The sequence below is a fragment of the Anomaloglossus baeobatrachus genome, chromosome 6 (genome assembly GCF_048569485.1).
Source record: "Anomaloglossus baeobatrachus isolate aAnoBae1 chromosome 6, aAnoBae1.hap1, whole genome shotgun sequence".
Lineage (NCBI taxonomy): Eukaryota > Metazoa > Chordata > Amphibia > Anura > Aromobatidae > Anomaloglossus > Anomaloglossus baeobatrachus.
Window position 1 is genome coordinate 339219278 of NC_134358.1, and position 18948 is coordinate 339238225.

The following is an 18948-nucleotide window of genomic DNA, read 5'->3' on the forward strand; positions in this document are numbered from 1 at the left end:
TACTTTGAAGCTTACCATATTATGATCGCTGGTGCCCAATTGCTCCCAGACCTGTAGATCTGAAATTATATCCGGTCTATTTGACAGGACCAGATCTAGCAAATTATCTCCCCTGGTCAGTTCATCTGAGAGAGGAAATTGTCTTGAATAGTAGATAAGAACTTACAGCTTTTAGCACAACCAGAAGATTCTATGTCCCACTGTATGTCTGGATAGTTGAAATCCCCCATAATAAGAACCCGATTATTATTATTAGCTGCCTTTTCAATTTGTTCCAGCATTTCACCCTCTATTTGTTCAGGTATGTTAGGAGGCTTATAGCAAACTCCAATTAGAATTTTTCCATTATTCCCCTCCCCAAGTACATTTACCCATACTGACTCTAAATTGTTGCAGTTCCCCCCAATGTCATCATTCAACACAGGTTTTAGGTTAGATTTGATAAATATACACACCCCACCACCTTTTTTGTCTTTCCTGTCCTTCCTAAATGTAGTATAACACTGTATGTTTGTCACCCAGTCATGGCTTTCATCCAGCCAGGTTTCCGTAATGCCCACCACATCATAATCCATGGTTGACATAAGAGTCTCCAATTCATTCATTTTGTTTGCAAGACGTCTTGCATTTGCCAGTAGACATTTAATACTATTAACACCTTTATTACTCCTAGCCTCCCTACGACCCCTACCGTCTCACTGCCTCTATCTGCTCTATCTATCCTCTTATTTGCTCCACTACCCTCCCTCCCCCCCGATCCTAGTTTAAAAGCTTCGCCATCCGTCTGACCATTTTCTCCCCCAGTACAGCTGCACCCTCCCCATTGAGGTGCAGCCCGTCCCTACTGTAGAGCCTGTAGCCGACTGAGAAGTCGGCCCAGTTCTCCATGAACCTGAACCCTTCCTTCCTGCACCAATTTCTAAGGCACATATTTATCTCCCTAAGCTCCCGCTGTCTTTCTAGTGACGCTCGTGGCACCGGTAGTATTTCTGAAAACACCACCTTGGAGGTCCTGGACTTCAGCTTCTCTCCTAGTTCCCTGTAATCATTTTCAAGGACCTTCCACCTGCCTTTAACTTTGTCATTAGTACCAATGTCCATGACCACTGGGTTTTCCCCAGCCCCACTCAGCAATCTGTCTATCCGATCCGTAATATGCCAAACCCGGCAGACAACACACTGTTTGGCATTCACAGTCTCGGCAACAGATGACCCTGTCTGTCCGCCTAATTATAGAGTCCCCTACCACCAACATCTATCTGGTCTTTGCTGCACTCCCATTTCCCTAGTTCCTACAGCAGTCGTTTTCCTTGTTGCTAGGAGCAACGTCCTGCTGTAGTGACCCTAGTCCTGGCCCTTCCTTCCTAATATCAGCCAAACAGGCATATTTACTAGGCTATGCCAGGTCAGACTCAGGGCTAGGCTCCCTGACATTTTTCACCCTACCTCTACTTCTAACTGTTACCCAGCTACCTACCTCTGGGTTCTGATCTTCCTCACCTCCACCCGCCTCGATATCACTGGCCCCAGCCAGAGAAAGCTCAGTGAGCTCTAAACTCCTCTCAAGGTATGCAATGCCCCTGAGTGTTGCAAGCTGCTTATTTAGATCAGTTACCTTGGCTTCCAAATATGCAACATGCTTGCATCGAGTGCAGACATATTCACCCTCAAACGGCTGCTCAAGGCATGCATACACCTGACAAGATACCCACCTGGTAGCATTGTCCATGGAGCACCTATTAAATGGGGATAAACAGTAAAGTAGAAAAACAAAGAAAAAGAAAACAATGGGAAACGTATAAGGATAAATTCAAACTATGTTCTTGTGTCAAACTATGAGATTGTGTTTAAACTATGCAGCACATATCTGCAATCCTCGCACTTTGCTGCAGAACCTCGCATGCTCAGCAACCTCGCACGCTCAGCAACCTGTTCTGGCTGATTTATATAGGTCCACAAGAAATACCAGAAGCTCCCAGAAGCTTCTAGAAACAGGTGTGGCTAATAATACTAATTAAATCACAAGACAAAGTTTTGTTTGTTTTTTGCTTTTTCCCAGTATCCCAGACAAACAGACACACAACTACCTAATGAAATTAAAGAATTACAGTTATCACCACTATGAGATTGTGTTTAAACCATGCAGTACTTATCTGCAATCCACGCACTTTGATGCAGAACTTCGCATGCCCAGCAACCTCGCTTGTTCTGGCTAGTTTATATAGTTCCACAAGAAATACCAGCCAGAAATCTCCGGCGGTACTATGTGGGGGTCACTTACCTCAGATGTTTGTGCCACTCAAGACCCACTATCCAGGGCAGACCCCGCCACCAGACTCTCTCGGTCCCACCCGGACTTAAGCGAGTTTATGTGGTAGATTTGCTCAGGTTTTCTCTTTGCCTGATTAGTGTACCCTATAATTCACTTCACCTGTTCTTTCCAGCATCTCATATGACCCCTGACACTTTGCCAAAAATGTATTTTCTACAGTAGGTACTAACACCTGATCCCTGTGCTGAAAAACTCGTGTTTTAGCCGCCCAGTTGTACACTCTTCTTTGGGCGTGTTCTGCGTGCTTCAAACACTTTTTGACTATAGGCATAACTGCCGCAATTCTGTCCTGCATAAGTGTTATGTGCTCAATTACACTAAGGTAAGAAGTCACCTCTTGCTCCCAAGTCTACTTGGCAATATCCAACAGGCCTCTGGGACATCGCCCATAGACCAGTTAGAAAGGTGAAAAGCCCGTGGAGGATTGAGGTACCGCTCGCATAGCTAACAAAAGATATGGCAAGAGAGCATCCCAATCCTTATCCACCACCCTTTTCAACATCCCCTTTTGGGTTTAATTAAAGCGTTCGACCAAACCGTCAGTCTGAGGGTGATACACTGAGGTACGCAGGTGTGAGATTTTCAGTAATTTACACAGTTCTTTTAGTATACGAGACATAAAGCGAGTCCCCTGGTCCATGAGTATCTCTTTCGGAATGCCTGTGTGAGAAAACATGCTAAAAAGGTCCTTTGAAAGTGCTTTTGCATTGGCATTCCTTAAGGGTACAGCCTTCGGATAATGGGTGGCATAATCCAGTACCACCAAAATGTATTGAAGATCCCTGGCAGATTTAACTAATGGACCGACTATGTCCATCACTATCCTCTCAAAGGGCACCTCTATTATTGGCAAGGGTACAAGGGGGCTTCTAAAATGTGTCAAAGGTGCAGTCAACTGGCACGTAGGACAGGACTGACAGTACTGAGTTATGTCTCCCACCAGACCTGGCTAATAGAAATGTTGCAGAATACGGTCTTTTGTCCAACCTCGTTACGTTAGCGACGTCATTGCGTGTGAAACGTATGAACGACTGCTAACAATCAAAAATACTCACCTAATCGTTGATCGTTGACACGTCGTTCTAATCCCAAATATCGTTGCTGTTGCAGGACGCAGGTTGTTCGTCGTTCCTGAGGCAGCACACATCGCTACGTGTGACACCCAAGGAACGAGGAACAACACCGTACCTGCGTCCTCCGGCAACGAGGTGGGCATCACTTTCTTTCGGCTGGTCTCCGCCTCTCCGCTTCTATTGGACGGCTCCTGTGTGATGACGCACGAACCGCCCCCTTAGAAAGGAGGCGGTTCGCCGGCCACAGCGACGTCGCTAGGCAGGTAAGTACGTGTAACGGGTCCTAGCGATGTTGTGCGCCACGGGCAACGATTTGCCCGTGACGCACAACCGACGGGGGCGGGTGCTTTCACAGCGATGTCGCTGCGTGTAAAGCAGCCGAAAGTGTGAATACTTATTATCTAAATCTTATAGGGGGAAGGTCTAAACATTCCAAATACATTTTTCTTAATATTAGGTAGATAAATATTTAACATTATATGTGTACAGTATACTTGTACAAAGTAAATTTAATATAGGCATTAATATAGGAAAAACATTTTCATTTTGATTTTGTTGTAGATAACACATGCAATAAGTGATAAAAAAAACTCTGAAAACCACTTGGATACAGTATGTAAATCCATTGTTAAAATATTCAAAGAGAAATTTATACAAATTCAGTTTCTGTTATTTGCAATGGTATACATTGGCGTAGTCCCGAAGGGGTTACATTTTGTGCTTATGATGTTATGTATAAAGAAAATAAAGATTAATTACCTGCTAAACTGCCAGGTCTCTGCAATGTGGCTGTGGCATATAGCTCTTGTGAAGACTTAGTGTACTGATCAGAGTGAACTACTCGTTTTGTAGGTGACAGAGTGGCATACGAACCAATTGCTGAACTCAGCTGATGTAAAGGTGAAGAAGATATATTAGCCTGGATGGTTGGTGGAGAAGTCACTCGTGCAGATGAAAGAGACGGCCCTGCTGATGATACAACTATGTTGATAGGTGAACTGGTACTGTAGGATTTGGCAAGGCGACTAGGAGATTGTTTTGGAGACGAAATTCTCTGTGTCGTATTATAACCAGTGCTTTCTGATGCGGAGCCCACCCGCTGGAGTTTAGTTGGAGAACCTACTTGCTGCATGGATAAAGGAGAGCTAACTCTTTGTGATGGCAACGTTGAACTCGAATAAAAAAGTGTTGAAGAATGTGGCGAGTCAGGTAAATGAAAAGCACTTGCATGGCTTGGCACAAAGGATTCTCTTGAGTGAGAGGCAGCATGTGATTGTGGCTGCTCAATACTAGAAGAATGAGATACTCTGTTGCTTGTGCTCTGTAAAAGAAAAAAATGCAATATAGTATTTTAACATGGTAACAGATACACATAGTTATTACACAAATTTTTGTAATAGAGTAAGCTGCTTCACATACACAGTACAATTTGAATACTGTTTATCTCTTCATCTTTAAGAACAGAAGTCATTTGGACAAAGAAAAGAATTCAGAACTTTTTGTTTGTTACATTACACACAAAAAAATCAGATAGACTCCATAATATTCAATTTGGTCATTCTGGGGGGCGTGGCCTGCACGCTGATGGCGACGGCTGCTTGAAGGAGAGCTCTGTGCTGACAGCAGGATAAATCGGCTCTTATCAGCTCACAGATAACAGAATTACCAGCTACAGGAGGTGTGAGTAACCCCAGCCCCCAGCTATGCCTAAGGGGAGACCTAAAAAAACTGGCACTCCAGCCAAACTGACAGACTTCTTCCCCCTGGATAGGGATCTCTCCTCACCAAGCAAGATGGCTTCCCACTCAGCTTCTTCCCACTCCTCACAGGGAGAAACAGGCTGCTTGAGAGGCAGCACAGCCATTCCTCTGACAGAGGAAACAATGCAAGCTCTGCTGAAAACGCTGAGGGCTTCCTTGCAGGCTGATCTCAGAGAAATAGTAAGAGAGCTGAAGGAAGAAATCAGGTCTCTAGGGGTTCGCACAGAGCATGTAGAAACTAAAATGGCTGAATTTGCAATATCACATAACAATCTGATAGATGCTAACACAGCTTTGGAAAAGGAGGTGGAGGCACTAAAACTTAAAATCAGTGATATAGAGGACAGATCCCGAAGAAATAACCTAAAAATCAGAGGGATTCCCTCATCAGTAGCAGATAAAGACCTCCAGGAATACTTCCACAAGTTTCTGCAGCTTATACTCCCTGGTTGGGACACCAGAGACCTGATAGTGGACAGGATTCATAGAGTCCCTAAAGCCAAAGGCATAGATCCAGCTCTGCCTAAAGATGTCCTGGCTAGACTTCATTTCTATAAAACAAAAGAAGCTGTGCTTCACACACTGAGGGGAAATCCAGCCCTGCCAGACACTTTCATGGGACTAAAAATCTTCCCAGATCTTTCTGCTGCAACTCTTAATAAAAGAAGAGAATTTGCCCACCTTTCTAAACTCCTTAGAGATCAAGACATCAAGTACAAGTGGGGTTTTCCGGTGAAGATGATAATTTTCAAAGATGGAGGCACTCACATATGTCATACTCCTTCTCAGCTGGGCAAACTGCTGGATGACTGGGGAATAGCCCACCCACCAAACCCTGGTGGGCAGGAGAATCATAGAGGCCCTCCAGACAGGATTAACCCTGAATGGTCAGTAGCTTAGCTGGGACTCCTTCCTGCTTATGGCACCTGCTGTCCCTGCTCCTGTGACACGGGATGTCACGTAGCCCCCCTGATGTTCTCGCCTATGGCGAGCGGTTATACACCGGGCACCCTACTCGGGGCAAACCGATGTTGTTGGAATTTTTTTGTTTTTGTTCCTCTTCTCACAAATGTTCCTTAATTTTTTCTGGAAATTTCTCTCAATTCCTTGCTGGTCTAGCCCCTCTCATCCCTGATGGCGTTCCTAGGAATTCAAACCCCCCTGCGGCTCCAATATGAGAATTAAGATATTGTCTATTAATGTGAACGGACTCAACTCCCCAGCAAAAAGGTCAATGATGTGGAGAGAGGTGAAGGCATCTAACTGTGATATAGCGTGCATTCAGGAGACCCACCTTCTTTCCACAGATAATAAACGGCTACTTCATCCAAGCTTCCAACACACCTTTTTTGCTAATGACTCAAAAAAAAGAGGAGCAGTGGCCATTTTAATAAAGAACTCAGTGGCCTTTAAATTGATAAATGTCAGTTATGGAGCGGATGGAAGATATATTATTTTGTCTTGTTATATCAACAGCGTCCCTTATACCTTGGCAACGGTCTACTCCCCAAATTCATCACAATTGACCTTTGCTAGGAAATTTTTCCAAGCATTCAAAGATACTGCCACAGGGGCGGAAATCATCTGTGGAGACTTTAATATACCTGTAATACGCTCTATGGATTGCTCCAACACCAGCATCCCACATGCTAAGGAACTTAAGCATCTCATCAATGAATTCCATTTTCATGACATCTGGAGATATTTGCACGCATCAGAAAGAGACTATACATTCTTCTCTTCCAGGCATCGCTCATACAGTAGAATTGATTTTTTTTTGGTCGACAGCAAATCTATAAGTAATTGTGTGGCAGCTGATATTGGTTTAATTACTTGGACAGATCATGCGCCGATCTCTTTGTCTGTTCAGGGTAGCTTTAATGTTCAAAATTCCCCTAGGTGGAGACTGAATACCAGCTTGCTTGGTAGGCAGAAGGTACATGATGAAGTAGAGTCAGTGTTAACAGAATATTTTAAACTTAATAATAATGGGGAAATTTCTGACGAGACCCTGTGGGCTGCGCATAAAGCCGTAGTCAGAGGGCAGCTCATAAAAATAGCCTCCATCCAAAAACGGAAAAAAGACGCAGATATTAAATATATATTAACCCGTATTCATCACCTTGAATCCCTGAATAAAGCCAAAGCATCCCCTAACTTGACTAAAGAAATTGTAACCCATAGATTCCAACTAAGATCCCTACTCCTGCAAAAATACGAACATAATCTTAAAAAAAATAGATCGACATTTTATGCTATGGGGGACAGAGCGGGGTCCTTATTGGCAAGAAGGACGAAAAAACGTGAGATCCAATCTAAAATAGAATTCCTGAGGGACCCGAACGGAACAATCACTAGACATCCCATTGAAATAGCAGAAGCATTTGCGAAATACTATGGGGCCCTGTATAATCTAAAATATGATTCCAATACATCACAGCCGACTCAAGTGGATATACAGGGTTTCCTAGACACCCTGGATCTTCCCCGGGTCTCAGATGAGCAATTAGAGGAACTTAATCTTCCCTTTACTACACATGAAATCCTAGGTGCCATCAAAATGACTAAGTCTAAGGCGGGCTTTGCACACTACGACATCGCAGGCCGATGCTGCGATGCCGAGTGCGATAGTGCCCGCCCCCGTCGCAGCAGCGATATGTGGTGATAGCTGGCGTAGCGAAAGTTATCGCTACGCCAGCTTCACACACACACTCACCTGCCGTGCGACGTCCCTGTGGCCGGCGACCCGCCTCCTTGTTAAGGGGGCGGGTCGTGCGGCGTCACTGCGACGTCACACGGCAGGCGGCCAATCAGAGCGGAGGGGCGGAGATGAGCAGGATGTGAACATCCTGCCCACCTCCTTCCTTCCGCATATCCTACGGAAGCCGCAGTGAGGCCGGTAGGAGACGTTCCTCGCTCCTGCGACTTCACACACAGCGATGTGTGCTGTCGCAGGAGCGAGGAACAACATCGGACCATTGCGTCAGCGTAATTATGAATTACGCCGACGCTATACCGATGATACGATTACGACGCTTTTGCGCACGTTAATCGTATCATCCAGCCTTTACACACTGCGATGTCGCATGCGATGCCGGAAGTGCGTCATTTTCAATTTGACCCCACCGACATTGCACCTGCGATGTCGCAGTGTGCAAAGTGCCCCTAACTCTGCCCCGGGCCCCGATGGGCTGCCATACAAATATTACAAACAATTTACATCCACTCTGTCCCCCTTTATGTCAAAAACCTTCAATTTTTGGCAAAATAAAGGGTCAATTTCCCCAGACAACTTAGAAGCGATAATTATCACGCTACCAAAGCCAGGGAAACCTGCAGACACCCCGGGTAATTTTAGGCCCATTTCACTCCTAAATTGTGATGTTAAAATTTATGCCAAACTAGTGGCAGATAGACTTCATAAAGTGATCCCGACCTTAGTGGCTCCAGACCAAGTTGGGTTTGTGACAGGGAGGCAATCTAAGGATGGCACCAGACGGATGCTTGACTTGATTGGACTGGTGGAGATATCGGGTGAACCCAGTGCATTCCTGTCTCTTGATGCTGAAAAAGCCTTTGACAGGGTGCACTGGGGATACCTGGAGAGAGTTCTAACAAAATTCGGGTTCTTGAGGAAAATCAAGTCATCCATTCTAGCCCTCTACTCTTACCCAAATGCGTCAGTGTTGGCATCGGGGTTTCTGTCATCTAAATTTCAAATAAGTAATGGCACCCGCCAGGGTTGTCCATTGTCTCCCGCTATTTTTGCTTTAGTGGTAGAACCTCTGGCGGAAGCTATACGAAAAAACATAGCCATTTCTGGTATAAGAGTTGGGGAATTTGAACATAAACTTGGTTTATACGCAGACGATGTGATAATTTCCTGTTCTAACCTTGCAGTGTCGATTCCAGCAGTGGTGAACACATTATCAAACTTTTCTAAAGTGTCGTATTATAAGCTTAATGCGGCAAAGTCTTTGATACTGCCGTTTAATGTACCGGCGGAGGCCAGGAGTGCGCTGGAGGGGGCCTTTCAATTCAAATGGTGCGACAGGGGGATACCTTATTTGGGTATTAAGCTGACACCATCGCAGATGTTAATTAAAGAAAATTTGGAACCTCTGATCCAAAATTTAGAAAAGGAATTGGGAAGGTATGAAAAAATATCATTGTCCTGGATGGCCAGGATACAGTCCTTTAAAATGGTTTTCTTACCCAAAATATTTTATGTGCTCAGATGCCTTCCCATCAAAATTTCTCACAAAACCCTGATGAAACTTCAATCGTTGACTAACAAATTTGTCTGGGGTAATAAAAGGGCTAGGGTCGCAGGTAAAGTGTTATACCCCCCATATGACTTAGGGGGATTGGGCACCCCAAACATAACGGCATATTATAAAGCCTTACTAATTGAATCACTAAAGGAATGGTGGCGTCCAGGTAATTCACATAGATGGGCTCAGATTGAAAATTTCCTGTCCCGCCAGGGCTCGGTCAGAAGAATGATGGAAGCAGAATATTTGAGCCGTTCACGGTTCTCCCCGTGTGTTCCCACCATGTCAGCCTCCCTGGAGGTCTGGCGAAATGACTTGATTCATAAGATTCAGATTCCTCTTTCAGAGATTTCCCTCAAGTCGTTGGAATCTCAAATCCCCTTTTTGAATCTGGCCAGGTGGGAGGGATCGGGCATTACAGTGCTGGCGGATCTATACTCTGATTTGGGTGTTAACCCCTTTAATGAAATAGTACGGGAACACCCCTCTTTAAAGGGCTGTTTCTATCAACACATCCAAATTAGTCATTTTCTGGCCTCTAAATTTCCTCCAAAGTCAAAGCCTCTGTTACCTACAACAAAGGCTTTGGTATTTAAAAAGATAATTAAATCCAAAGGTATCTCCTCAACATACAAATGGCTCAATAACCCCCCCGAAGAGCAAAAATCTCCTTATATGAATAAATGGGACGTGGAGTTGAGTGTCTCTACCTCACCTTCAAACTGGCACTCGGCTTCAGCAAATATCCAAAAATATTCCAAGTGTATAAATCATCGGGAGCAACTGAAAAAAAGTACACCTGCGATGGTATCGGTCCCCAGCCAACTTAGCACAGTTCCTCCCAAATTATTCGCCACATTGTTGGAAGGGCTGCCTCCAAAGGGGTACTCTTGGTCACTGCTGGTGGGCTTGTCCCAAGGTTTTCTCGTTCTGGTTGGAGGTGTTTGGCCTGATGGGTGAGCTGACAGGCAATCGTATTAATCCGAATCCGGCTCTGGCAGTGCTAAACGTGGGTATAGAGGAGTTCTCTTGGGAATCCAGGGGTTTATTAGTTCACATTCTAGTAGCTGCCAGATATTGCATAAGTTTGCACTGGAAATCCCCAAAGACGCCTACATTAGTTGAACTATATAACCGAATTAATCTCCAATGCCAATACGAGTTCTGTCTGGCTCACTCCATCCGCGCCAAAAACAAACTACTTCACATTTGGGACACGTGGCTAAACTCTGTATATGCATCCCCTGTCAGGCATCTGTTTCCAGGGCAAACTGTTGATAATTAAAAACGGGTCAAATAGGGTCAAAGTGTGTGTTACACAGGGAGTTCACCCATACCACATGTCAATAGTCAAGGTGTTTAAATCTCTGTTGTTGTTACTGCTCGGGCTACCCCGAAACGCCATCCAATACCCTCCCCCCCCTCCCCCTCCCTGGTTGCTTCCTTGCAACCATCCATGGTTCTCCCCATCTCCCCCACCTCTCTCTCCCCTCCCTTTTCTTATCTTCCTTTCTTACTCTCTGGTTCTGGTTGTTTGGATCCCTCATTTTGAGGATTAAAGAGTAAATTGGTAGGTTGACTCTATACGTATTGGGTATTGATTAACCTAAAAAAGTTGCAACTTGCATCAGACATGATTGGTGGTGGTGTGACAGGAAATGTGAATCATAATCAAAGGTGTTACTACCACATGTTACAGCGTGGTTTTCTTTGTGTATTATTGCCAATGACACCTGAATTTCTCCTTTTTTTGTAATGTAACTTCCTACAATAAAAAAATTGATTGGATTAAAAAATGTGGTCATTCTGCTTCAGTTTTTCAAATTCATGCAGGTTTGTCTCATTCATCAGATACAATTACATAGCTTTCCTCATTCTGAAAATACAAACATTTTTATACTTGGTGTCTTGAAAAGCACTAGATCTTCTAGTTAAATTCAGCTAGATGAGAGTCTATAGTAAGAAGCAAACCCTTTATGGCTTTGAGAGGCTTGACCACTTTACCTCCGGTTGGCCCCTTTGCAGGAAGGGGCACTATAGTAGCATATGATGTTGAAAAAACACAATATACTTGATATACTACTTGATATACTATACACTTGATCAGCGTCAGTCTGGCGTACCGGGGTAGCGGGGAAACCCCCGGTAGGCTCCAACTTTCTTTTCAAACTAAGTTGTCCCCGTCAGTCTGCAGGGCCCCCGCCAGGTGTATTACAATGACCTGCGGCTCTTTACACCATCGGGCCGCCGCCACAGGTCTGTATGTGGCAGATTACGATAGCTCCAGCAGCTACAGGGGGTGCAGAGGGGGTGCTCCTGACCTGGAGGGGGCGTCCGGAGCTTATGAGCTGCAGCGCGGCAGGGTAAGAACACAAGCTGCTTCAGAGAGGAAGACAATGCATCCTAGTGGTGGATCTGCCAGGACCTGCGATGACTCATACCCATGTGACCATGTGGGAGGAGTTGGGCAGGAGCTGCCGACCTAGGAAGATATGCCCAAGTAAGATGTGTCCAGTGAGGGTGGGCAGGGTGAGTGATATATGAGGGGTACAGACTGTTACAGAGGGGTTTGAAGGGATACTGTGTGTGGTATATGGGGTTTCAGTGTGTTTGAGAGAGGGATAATTTGGGATACAGCCAGTCTGTGTGAGACATGCAGGACATGAGGTTGCTGGGGGTGTGTGATTTGGGGGTGCTGGGTGTGTGCACTAGTCCCTGCTGCATGCCGTGGGTGAAGTCCACACGGTAGCCATATATTAGTAGGGATTAGGAAAAGAGGAATAAGCAGCAGTCAGAGCATGGGATAGGATTGGGAAAGCTGGGTGCTGAGCTGAAAGAAAGGCGCTCTCTTGGGCCTAAGACACACGGCGAGAAAAACGTTGCGAGTGGAATGCAATAAAATATCGCATTCCACTCGGACCAATATTAGCCTGTGTGTCAGCACACATGAGCGATTATTTTCTCAGCCCTAATCGGACCGAGAAAACAATCGCAGCATGCTGCAGGTGTAATGTGATCCTTGTTTCTCTCACACCCATTCAAGTGTTTGGGGTGTGAGAAAAATTGCACTGCACTCGCGGTACACTGATGTACTGCAAGTGCAGGGCGAGAATGGCAATAGCCGACTATAGAGGAGAGAGTGAGATAAATCCCTCCCCTCCTCAGAGCCAGCTCGCCCCTCCTCAGTACCGGCCCGCCCCTCCTCAGTGCCGGCCCGCCCCCCGCAGCTGAGGTCTGCTCGTACGATCGGACCTCAGTCGCAGGGACGCTCGCATGACAGTCGGCTCTGCTGTACTTCCAGCGTGAGCCGAGTGTCATGCGAGGGAATAGCAGTAATACCCGTGTGGCCCCGGCCTAACTCGTCACCCCGCTTTTCTATGTTCTGATAACCATCTTGTCCTAAGCTCCCCAGCTCCCAGCTTTCCCATTTACTAATATCATGGGAAAGTTGGGTGCTGAGGACAAGATGGCTATCAGAACATAGAAAAACTGGGTGCTGAGGAAAAGAACCAAGTGTCCAGAGTAATAATCCTGTACCTCAAGTGTCTTATCCTGTACCGAGGTATCAAGTGTCATTATCCTGTATCCCTAGTGTCAGTGTCATTATCCTGTACCCCCAGTGTTAGGCTGGGGCCACACAGGGATTACTGTGATCCCCGATCACATGACACTCAGCATGACACTCGCTCACGCTGGCAGTACAGCAGTGCCGAGTGTCATGCTAGTGTCCCTGCGACTGAGGTCCGACTGTGCGAGCGGACCTCAGCTGCGGGGGGGCGGGCCGGCATTGAGGAGGGGAGGGAGGGATTTATCTCCCACTCCCCTCCGTAGCCAGCTATTGCCATTCTCGCTCTGCACTCGCGGTACACTGGTGTACTGCGAGTGCAGTGCGATTTTTCTCTCGCCCATAGATTTAAATGGGTGCGGGAGAAAGAGTCTCAAATCACACCTGCAGCATGCTGCGATTGTTTTCTTGGTCCAATTAGGGCTGAGTAAATAATCGCTCATGTGCGCTGACACACAGACTAAACTTGGTATGAGCGGAATGCGATGTTTTATCACACTCCACTCGCACCGATTTTCTCGCCATGTGTCTTAGGCCTCAGTGTAATTATCCTGTACCCCCAGTGTCATTATCCTGTGCCCCTAGTGTCAGTGTCAGTATCCTGTGCCCCCAGTGTCAGTATCTTAGGCTAAATGTGATTACTCTTCAGGGGGCCTCTATATGTGATGATAGTACAGGAGGGGCCTCAATCTAAGTGTATGTAAAAAAAAAAAAAAAAAAGCCTGATCTGCCTATAGAGCAGTGTTGTCAGAATACACAGGACTAGTAAAGGGTTTATGGTAGACTTTGTGCGCACGTTGCGTTTTTTTCTTATGTTTTTGTCGCATTTTAAACTGCACTGTGTCAATGACAAAATGCATGCGTTTTGCTTCCCCAGCAAAGTCTATAGGAAATCAGAATTTCCATGCGCACGTTGCAGTTTTTTTGTCAGCGTTTTATTGACAAATATTTGTCAAAATCTGTGACAAAACAAAGCAGTGTGTCACTTCTTCATTGCGTTTTGTCATCATTTGTTACCCATTGATTTCTCAATATGAAAACGCACTGTCCAAAACGCAACAAAAACGCGGGGAAAACGCATGTGTTTTTACCATGTTTTTTCGGCAAACACAGTGTTTACAGCTATCAAACCGGAACACAGCGTGCACATACCCTAAAACTAACATGGAAACCATAGTGCGGCTTTTATAGGCCTCTGTCCCCACAGAATGACTGATCACATCTAGTACAGACACTGGTGGCCGATCATTACCTGATAATTCTGTAAATGTGTGAAGGGGGAAAGAGAAGAGAATTCACCAGTATCCAAATGGAAAAATGTATGGAGTGGTAATGCTTCACACCTCCACATACTGACTCTATAGGGGATTTGCCTATATGGTGAATAGATGGAGGTATAGGTGGATGAATTTCAGTAATCTTTTCCATGTGAAGATGCTGGATAACATTTTGCTTCACTGTGAATATTATTTGGCTGCTGGACTCGGTGGTTTTCCTAGTACAAGGAATGTCCGTGTGTAAGAAAATCTGCGACTGATTGTAAATAATAGATTCCATTATTAATTACAAGAAATCCTGTGATATGTGCAGGGCACAATACAGGTCTCTTCTGCACACTGTATAGTTTGCTAAAAGTCGCCTGTTATACTGAGTGAAGCCGAAACTGATCAAGTAATAAAAACGTTTACGGTAGTTATAATGTGGGCCCTCAAAGTCAATTTCCCTGGTGGGCCTCTCACACTCCAGTCTGACCCTGCACTTGATATTCATAAGCAGCGTCACATCATTCATGTAGCAAATATCTCAGATTATTGATATATACAATGTGTCTACCCATATCCTGTCCACCGCCATTAACTTGAGAATGGCGGCAGCTATAGGCATAGAAGTGGTGTCTAGGTATAGTAAAGTAGTCATGCGCTACGCAATGAAACCACTTATAGCGCCACCTGGTGGAAAACAACAGAGTTAACATTTTTATCTTGAAAACAGAACGAGATAGAGAAAAAAAAGTGAATTACAAAGTTGTAGGGCATCATCAATTCAATACGAATCGACACCTTGCATACAGAAATGCTATGATATGAAACCCATGACCCCCCCCCCCCCCCAAAAAACATTGAATGCTGGTCACACATATGGTGCTCATTTAATTTTGATGCTCAAAGTGGCCACTGTCAGCTGCAGTGCACATCTGGACTCTGGACAGCATACTGTATCTTGCTGTACGTTGTGCAATATGGTAGGTGACACGTTTGCACAAGCATCTGTGATACGTCATTGCAGGTCCTGCAATGTTGGTGGAGGGGTCGCATACACCTGCTGTTTGATGTGACCTCACAGAAAGAAGTCCAATGGGGTCAGGTCAGGTGACCATGGAGGCCACTCCACGCAGCCACCATACCCAATGACTTGTAGGAAGGTCTCCATGAGGTATCGCTTCACGTCTGCAGCCTTGTGAGTTTTACACGTTCTAATAATAGAATTTCTGTATGCAAGGTGTCGATTCTTATTGAACTGATGATGCCCTACAACTTTGTAATTCACTTTTTTTCTCTATCTCATTCTGTTTTCGAGATAAAAATGCTAACTCCGTTGTTTTCCACCAAGTGGCGCTATAGGTGGTTTCACTGCGTTGTGCATGGCTACTTTACTATACCTAGACACCACTTCTATGCCTATAGCTGCCGCCGTTCTCAAGTTAATGGCGGTGGACAGGATATGGGTGGATACACTGTAGAAGCATTAGTAGATTTGAGTATGAGGGTAATGTATGGTAATATTGAATGATGGTAATGTAATAATGTAGCTGAACAGTGGGCCTCCAGAGTTAATGTTACTGGTGAGCTGTTGGCACCCCACTCTGACACTGCCTAGGAATCACTAGAACTGAGGGAAAGGAATAAAGGAGAAAAAAATGCTGAGTAGTAGGTGAAGGATCTTTTCAATTCCAATCATCCAAATTATATAAGATTGGCAGATATGCTTGCCCTTCGTGATTCTTTTAGTTGCTGATACCCAGATATTATGGTAAACAGGTCTAATTCTGAATAATAGTATAATCTTGTTGGCCATCTTAGTTTTTCAACACTCACACTAGTGTGTCTCTTTATGTCAGATCAGGCAAAAAATTATATTTGGAGGGACCCTTTAACTGCAAGGTGTGTGCAGCGGGCATAACAGCTGAACCTGCTTCACATGCGGCAGGTGCCGACTGTGTTACCAAGTCAACATCTGTCTCTAACAGAAGTAGCCAGAGCTACTATTTAAAGGGGTTATCCAGCTTCTTTAACTTTTTTTTTTTTATTTCCCTATTGGGCTACATTGGTGCAGGTAAGTAGATAGAGACCACTTACCTGCCCTGCTGTCAGCCCCTCTCCCCCGGCTCAGAGTGGTCATGTGACCGCTCCTGCCGCGATTTTGCTGCTTTCGGTCATTTCATGTCAACATGGGCAGGGCCATGTTGACATGCAAATGTGGAACAGCATGTCGCCTCCCTGCTGGGCTGTACAGTGCGAGGAGTCCCCGCCCCCTTCCCTGCACCCTCCCACACATTCCCCCGCACCTCTTTTACTCTCCAGTAACCTTCCCCTGCACTGCTGTGGGGTCCGTGACCTGGGGGAGGGGCCTGGCGGCGGCTGCCGTGGTGTCAGTGCCAGCCCCGGCCCCTGCTCAGGATCACACATTCAAATGTACCGGCATCACAGATCACAGATCACAGATACCGGTACATTTGAAAGTGCTGATGAGAAGCAGCGCAGCGCTGCTTCTCATCACTGTCCCTCCCGCTGTCTGTGCTCTCTTCAGCACAGCGGTGACGTCACTACTGTGCTGATATGTCCAGAGCACAGACAGCGCGCGAACGTGCAGGAGCGGCGGGGACCGAGGACGGGTGAGTATGTACTCCCTACATGTGTTCCTTATGGGGGGGCGTGTGCAGAGCCATATGTGTGCGTGTGCAGAGCCATATGTGTGTGTGTGCAGTGCAGAGCCATATGTGTGCGTGTGCAGAGCCATATGTGTGCGTGTGCGGTGCAGAGCCATATGTGTGCGTGTGCAGAGCCATATGTGTGCGTGTGCGGTGCAGAGCCATATGTGTGCGTGTGCAGAGCCATATGTGTGCGTGTGCGGTGCAGAGCCATATGTGTGCGTGTGCGGTACAAAGCCATATGTGTGCGTGTGCAAGGCCATATGTGTGCGTGTGCGGTGCAGAGCCATATGTGTGCGTGTGCAGAGCCATATGTGTGCGTGTGCGGTGCAGAGCCATATGTGTGCGTGTGCAGAGCCATATGTGTGCGGTGCAGAGCCATATGTGTGCGGTGCAGAGCCATATGTGTGCGTGTGCAGAGCCTTATGTGTGCATGTGCGGTGCAGAGCCATATGTGTGTGTGTGCGGTACAGAGCCATATGTGTGCGTGTGCGGTGCAGAGCCATATGTGTGCGTGTGCGGTACAAAGCCATATGTGTGCGTGTGCAGAGCCATATGTGTGCGTGTGCGGTGCAGAGCCATATGTGTGTGTGTGCAGAGCCATATGTGTGCGTGTGCGGTGCAGAGCCATATGTGTGCGTGTGCGGTACATAGCCATATGTGTGCGGTGCAGAGCCATATGTGTGCGTGTGCAGAGCCATATGTGTGCGTGTGCGGTGCAGAGCCATATGTGTGCGTGTGCAGAGCCATATGTGTGCGGTGCAGAGCCATATGTGTGCGGTGCAGAGCCATATGTGTGCGTGTGCAGAGCCTCATGTGTGCGTGTGCGGTGCAGAGCCATATGTTTGCATGTGCAGAGCCATATGTGTGCGTGTGTGGTGCAGAGCCATGTGTGCGTGTGCGATACAGAGCCATATGTGTGTGTGCAGAGCCATATGTGTGCGTGTGCGGTGCAGAGCCATATGTGTGCGTGTGCAGAGCCATATGTGTGCGTGTGCGGTGCAGAGCCATGTGTGTGTGTGTGCGGTACAGAGCCATATGTGTGCGTGTGCGGTGCAGAGCCATATGTGTGCGTGTGCGGTACAGAGCCAAATGTGTGCGTGTGCGGTGCAGAGCCATATGTGTGCGTGTGCAGAGCCATATGTGTGCGTGTGCGGTACAGAGCCATATGTGTGCGGTACAGAGCTATATGTGTGCGGTACAGAGCCATATGTGTGCGGTGCAGAGCCATATGTGTGCGGTGCAGAGCATACGTGTGCGGTGCAGAGCCATATGTGTGCGTGTGCAGAGCCATATGTGTGTGTGTGCAGTGCAGAGCCATATGTGTGCGTGTGCAGAGCCATATGTGTGCGTGTGCGGTGCAGAGCCATATGTGTGCGTGTGCAGAGCCATATGTGTGCGTGTGCGGTGCAGAGCCATATGTGTGCGTGTGCAGAGCCATATGTGTGCGTGTGCGGTGCAGAGCCATATGTGTGTGTGTGCGGTACAGAGCCATATGTGTGCGTGTGCGGTGCAGAGCCATATGTGTGCGTGTGCAGAGCCATATGTGTGCATGTGCGGTGCAGAGCCATATGTGTGCGTGTGCGGTGCAGAGCCATATGTGTGCGTGTGCGGTACAAAGCCATATGTGTGCGTGTGCAGAGCCATATGTGTGCGTGTGCGGTGCAGAGCCATATGTGTGTGTGTGCAGAGCCATATGTGTGCGTGTGCGGTGCAGAGCCATATGTGTGCGTGTGCGGTACATAGCCATATGTGTGCGGTGCAGAGCCATATGTGTGCGTGTGCAGAGCCATATGTGTGCGTGTGCGGTGCAGAGCCATATGTGTGCGTGTGCAGAGCCATATGTGTGCGGTGCAGAGCCATATGTGTGCGTGTGCGGTACAGAGCCATATGTGTGCGGTGCAGAGCCATATGTGTGCGTGTGCAGAGCCTCATGTGTGCGGTGCAGAGCCATATGTTTGCGTGTGCAGAGCCATATGTGTGCGTGTGTGGTGCAGAGCCATGTGTGCGTGTGCG

The 18948-nt window shown here is 46.7% G+C and overlaps 1 protein-coding gene across 8 annotated transcripts in view; it reads right to left on the minus strand.

Annotated features, from left to right (window-relative positions):
- The window catches only part of CTNND2 (catenin delta 2), a 3073686-nt gene that overhangs the window by 1889164 nt on the left and 1165574 nt on the right, over nt 1–18948 (minus strand). For all 8 annotated transcript variants that reach the window (XM_075314970.1, XM_075314969.1, XM_075314967.1 and 5 more), the window contains one exon: nt 4165–4726. In XM_075314970.1, coding sequence (XP_075171085.1) covers nt 4165–4726 — 562 coding nt within the window. The remainder of the gene's footprint in view (nt 1–4164; nt 4727–18948) is intronic.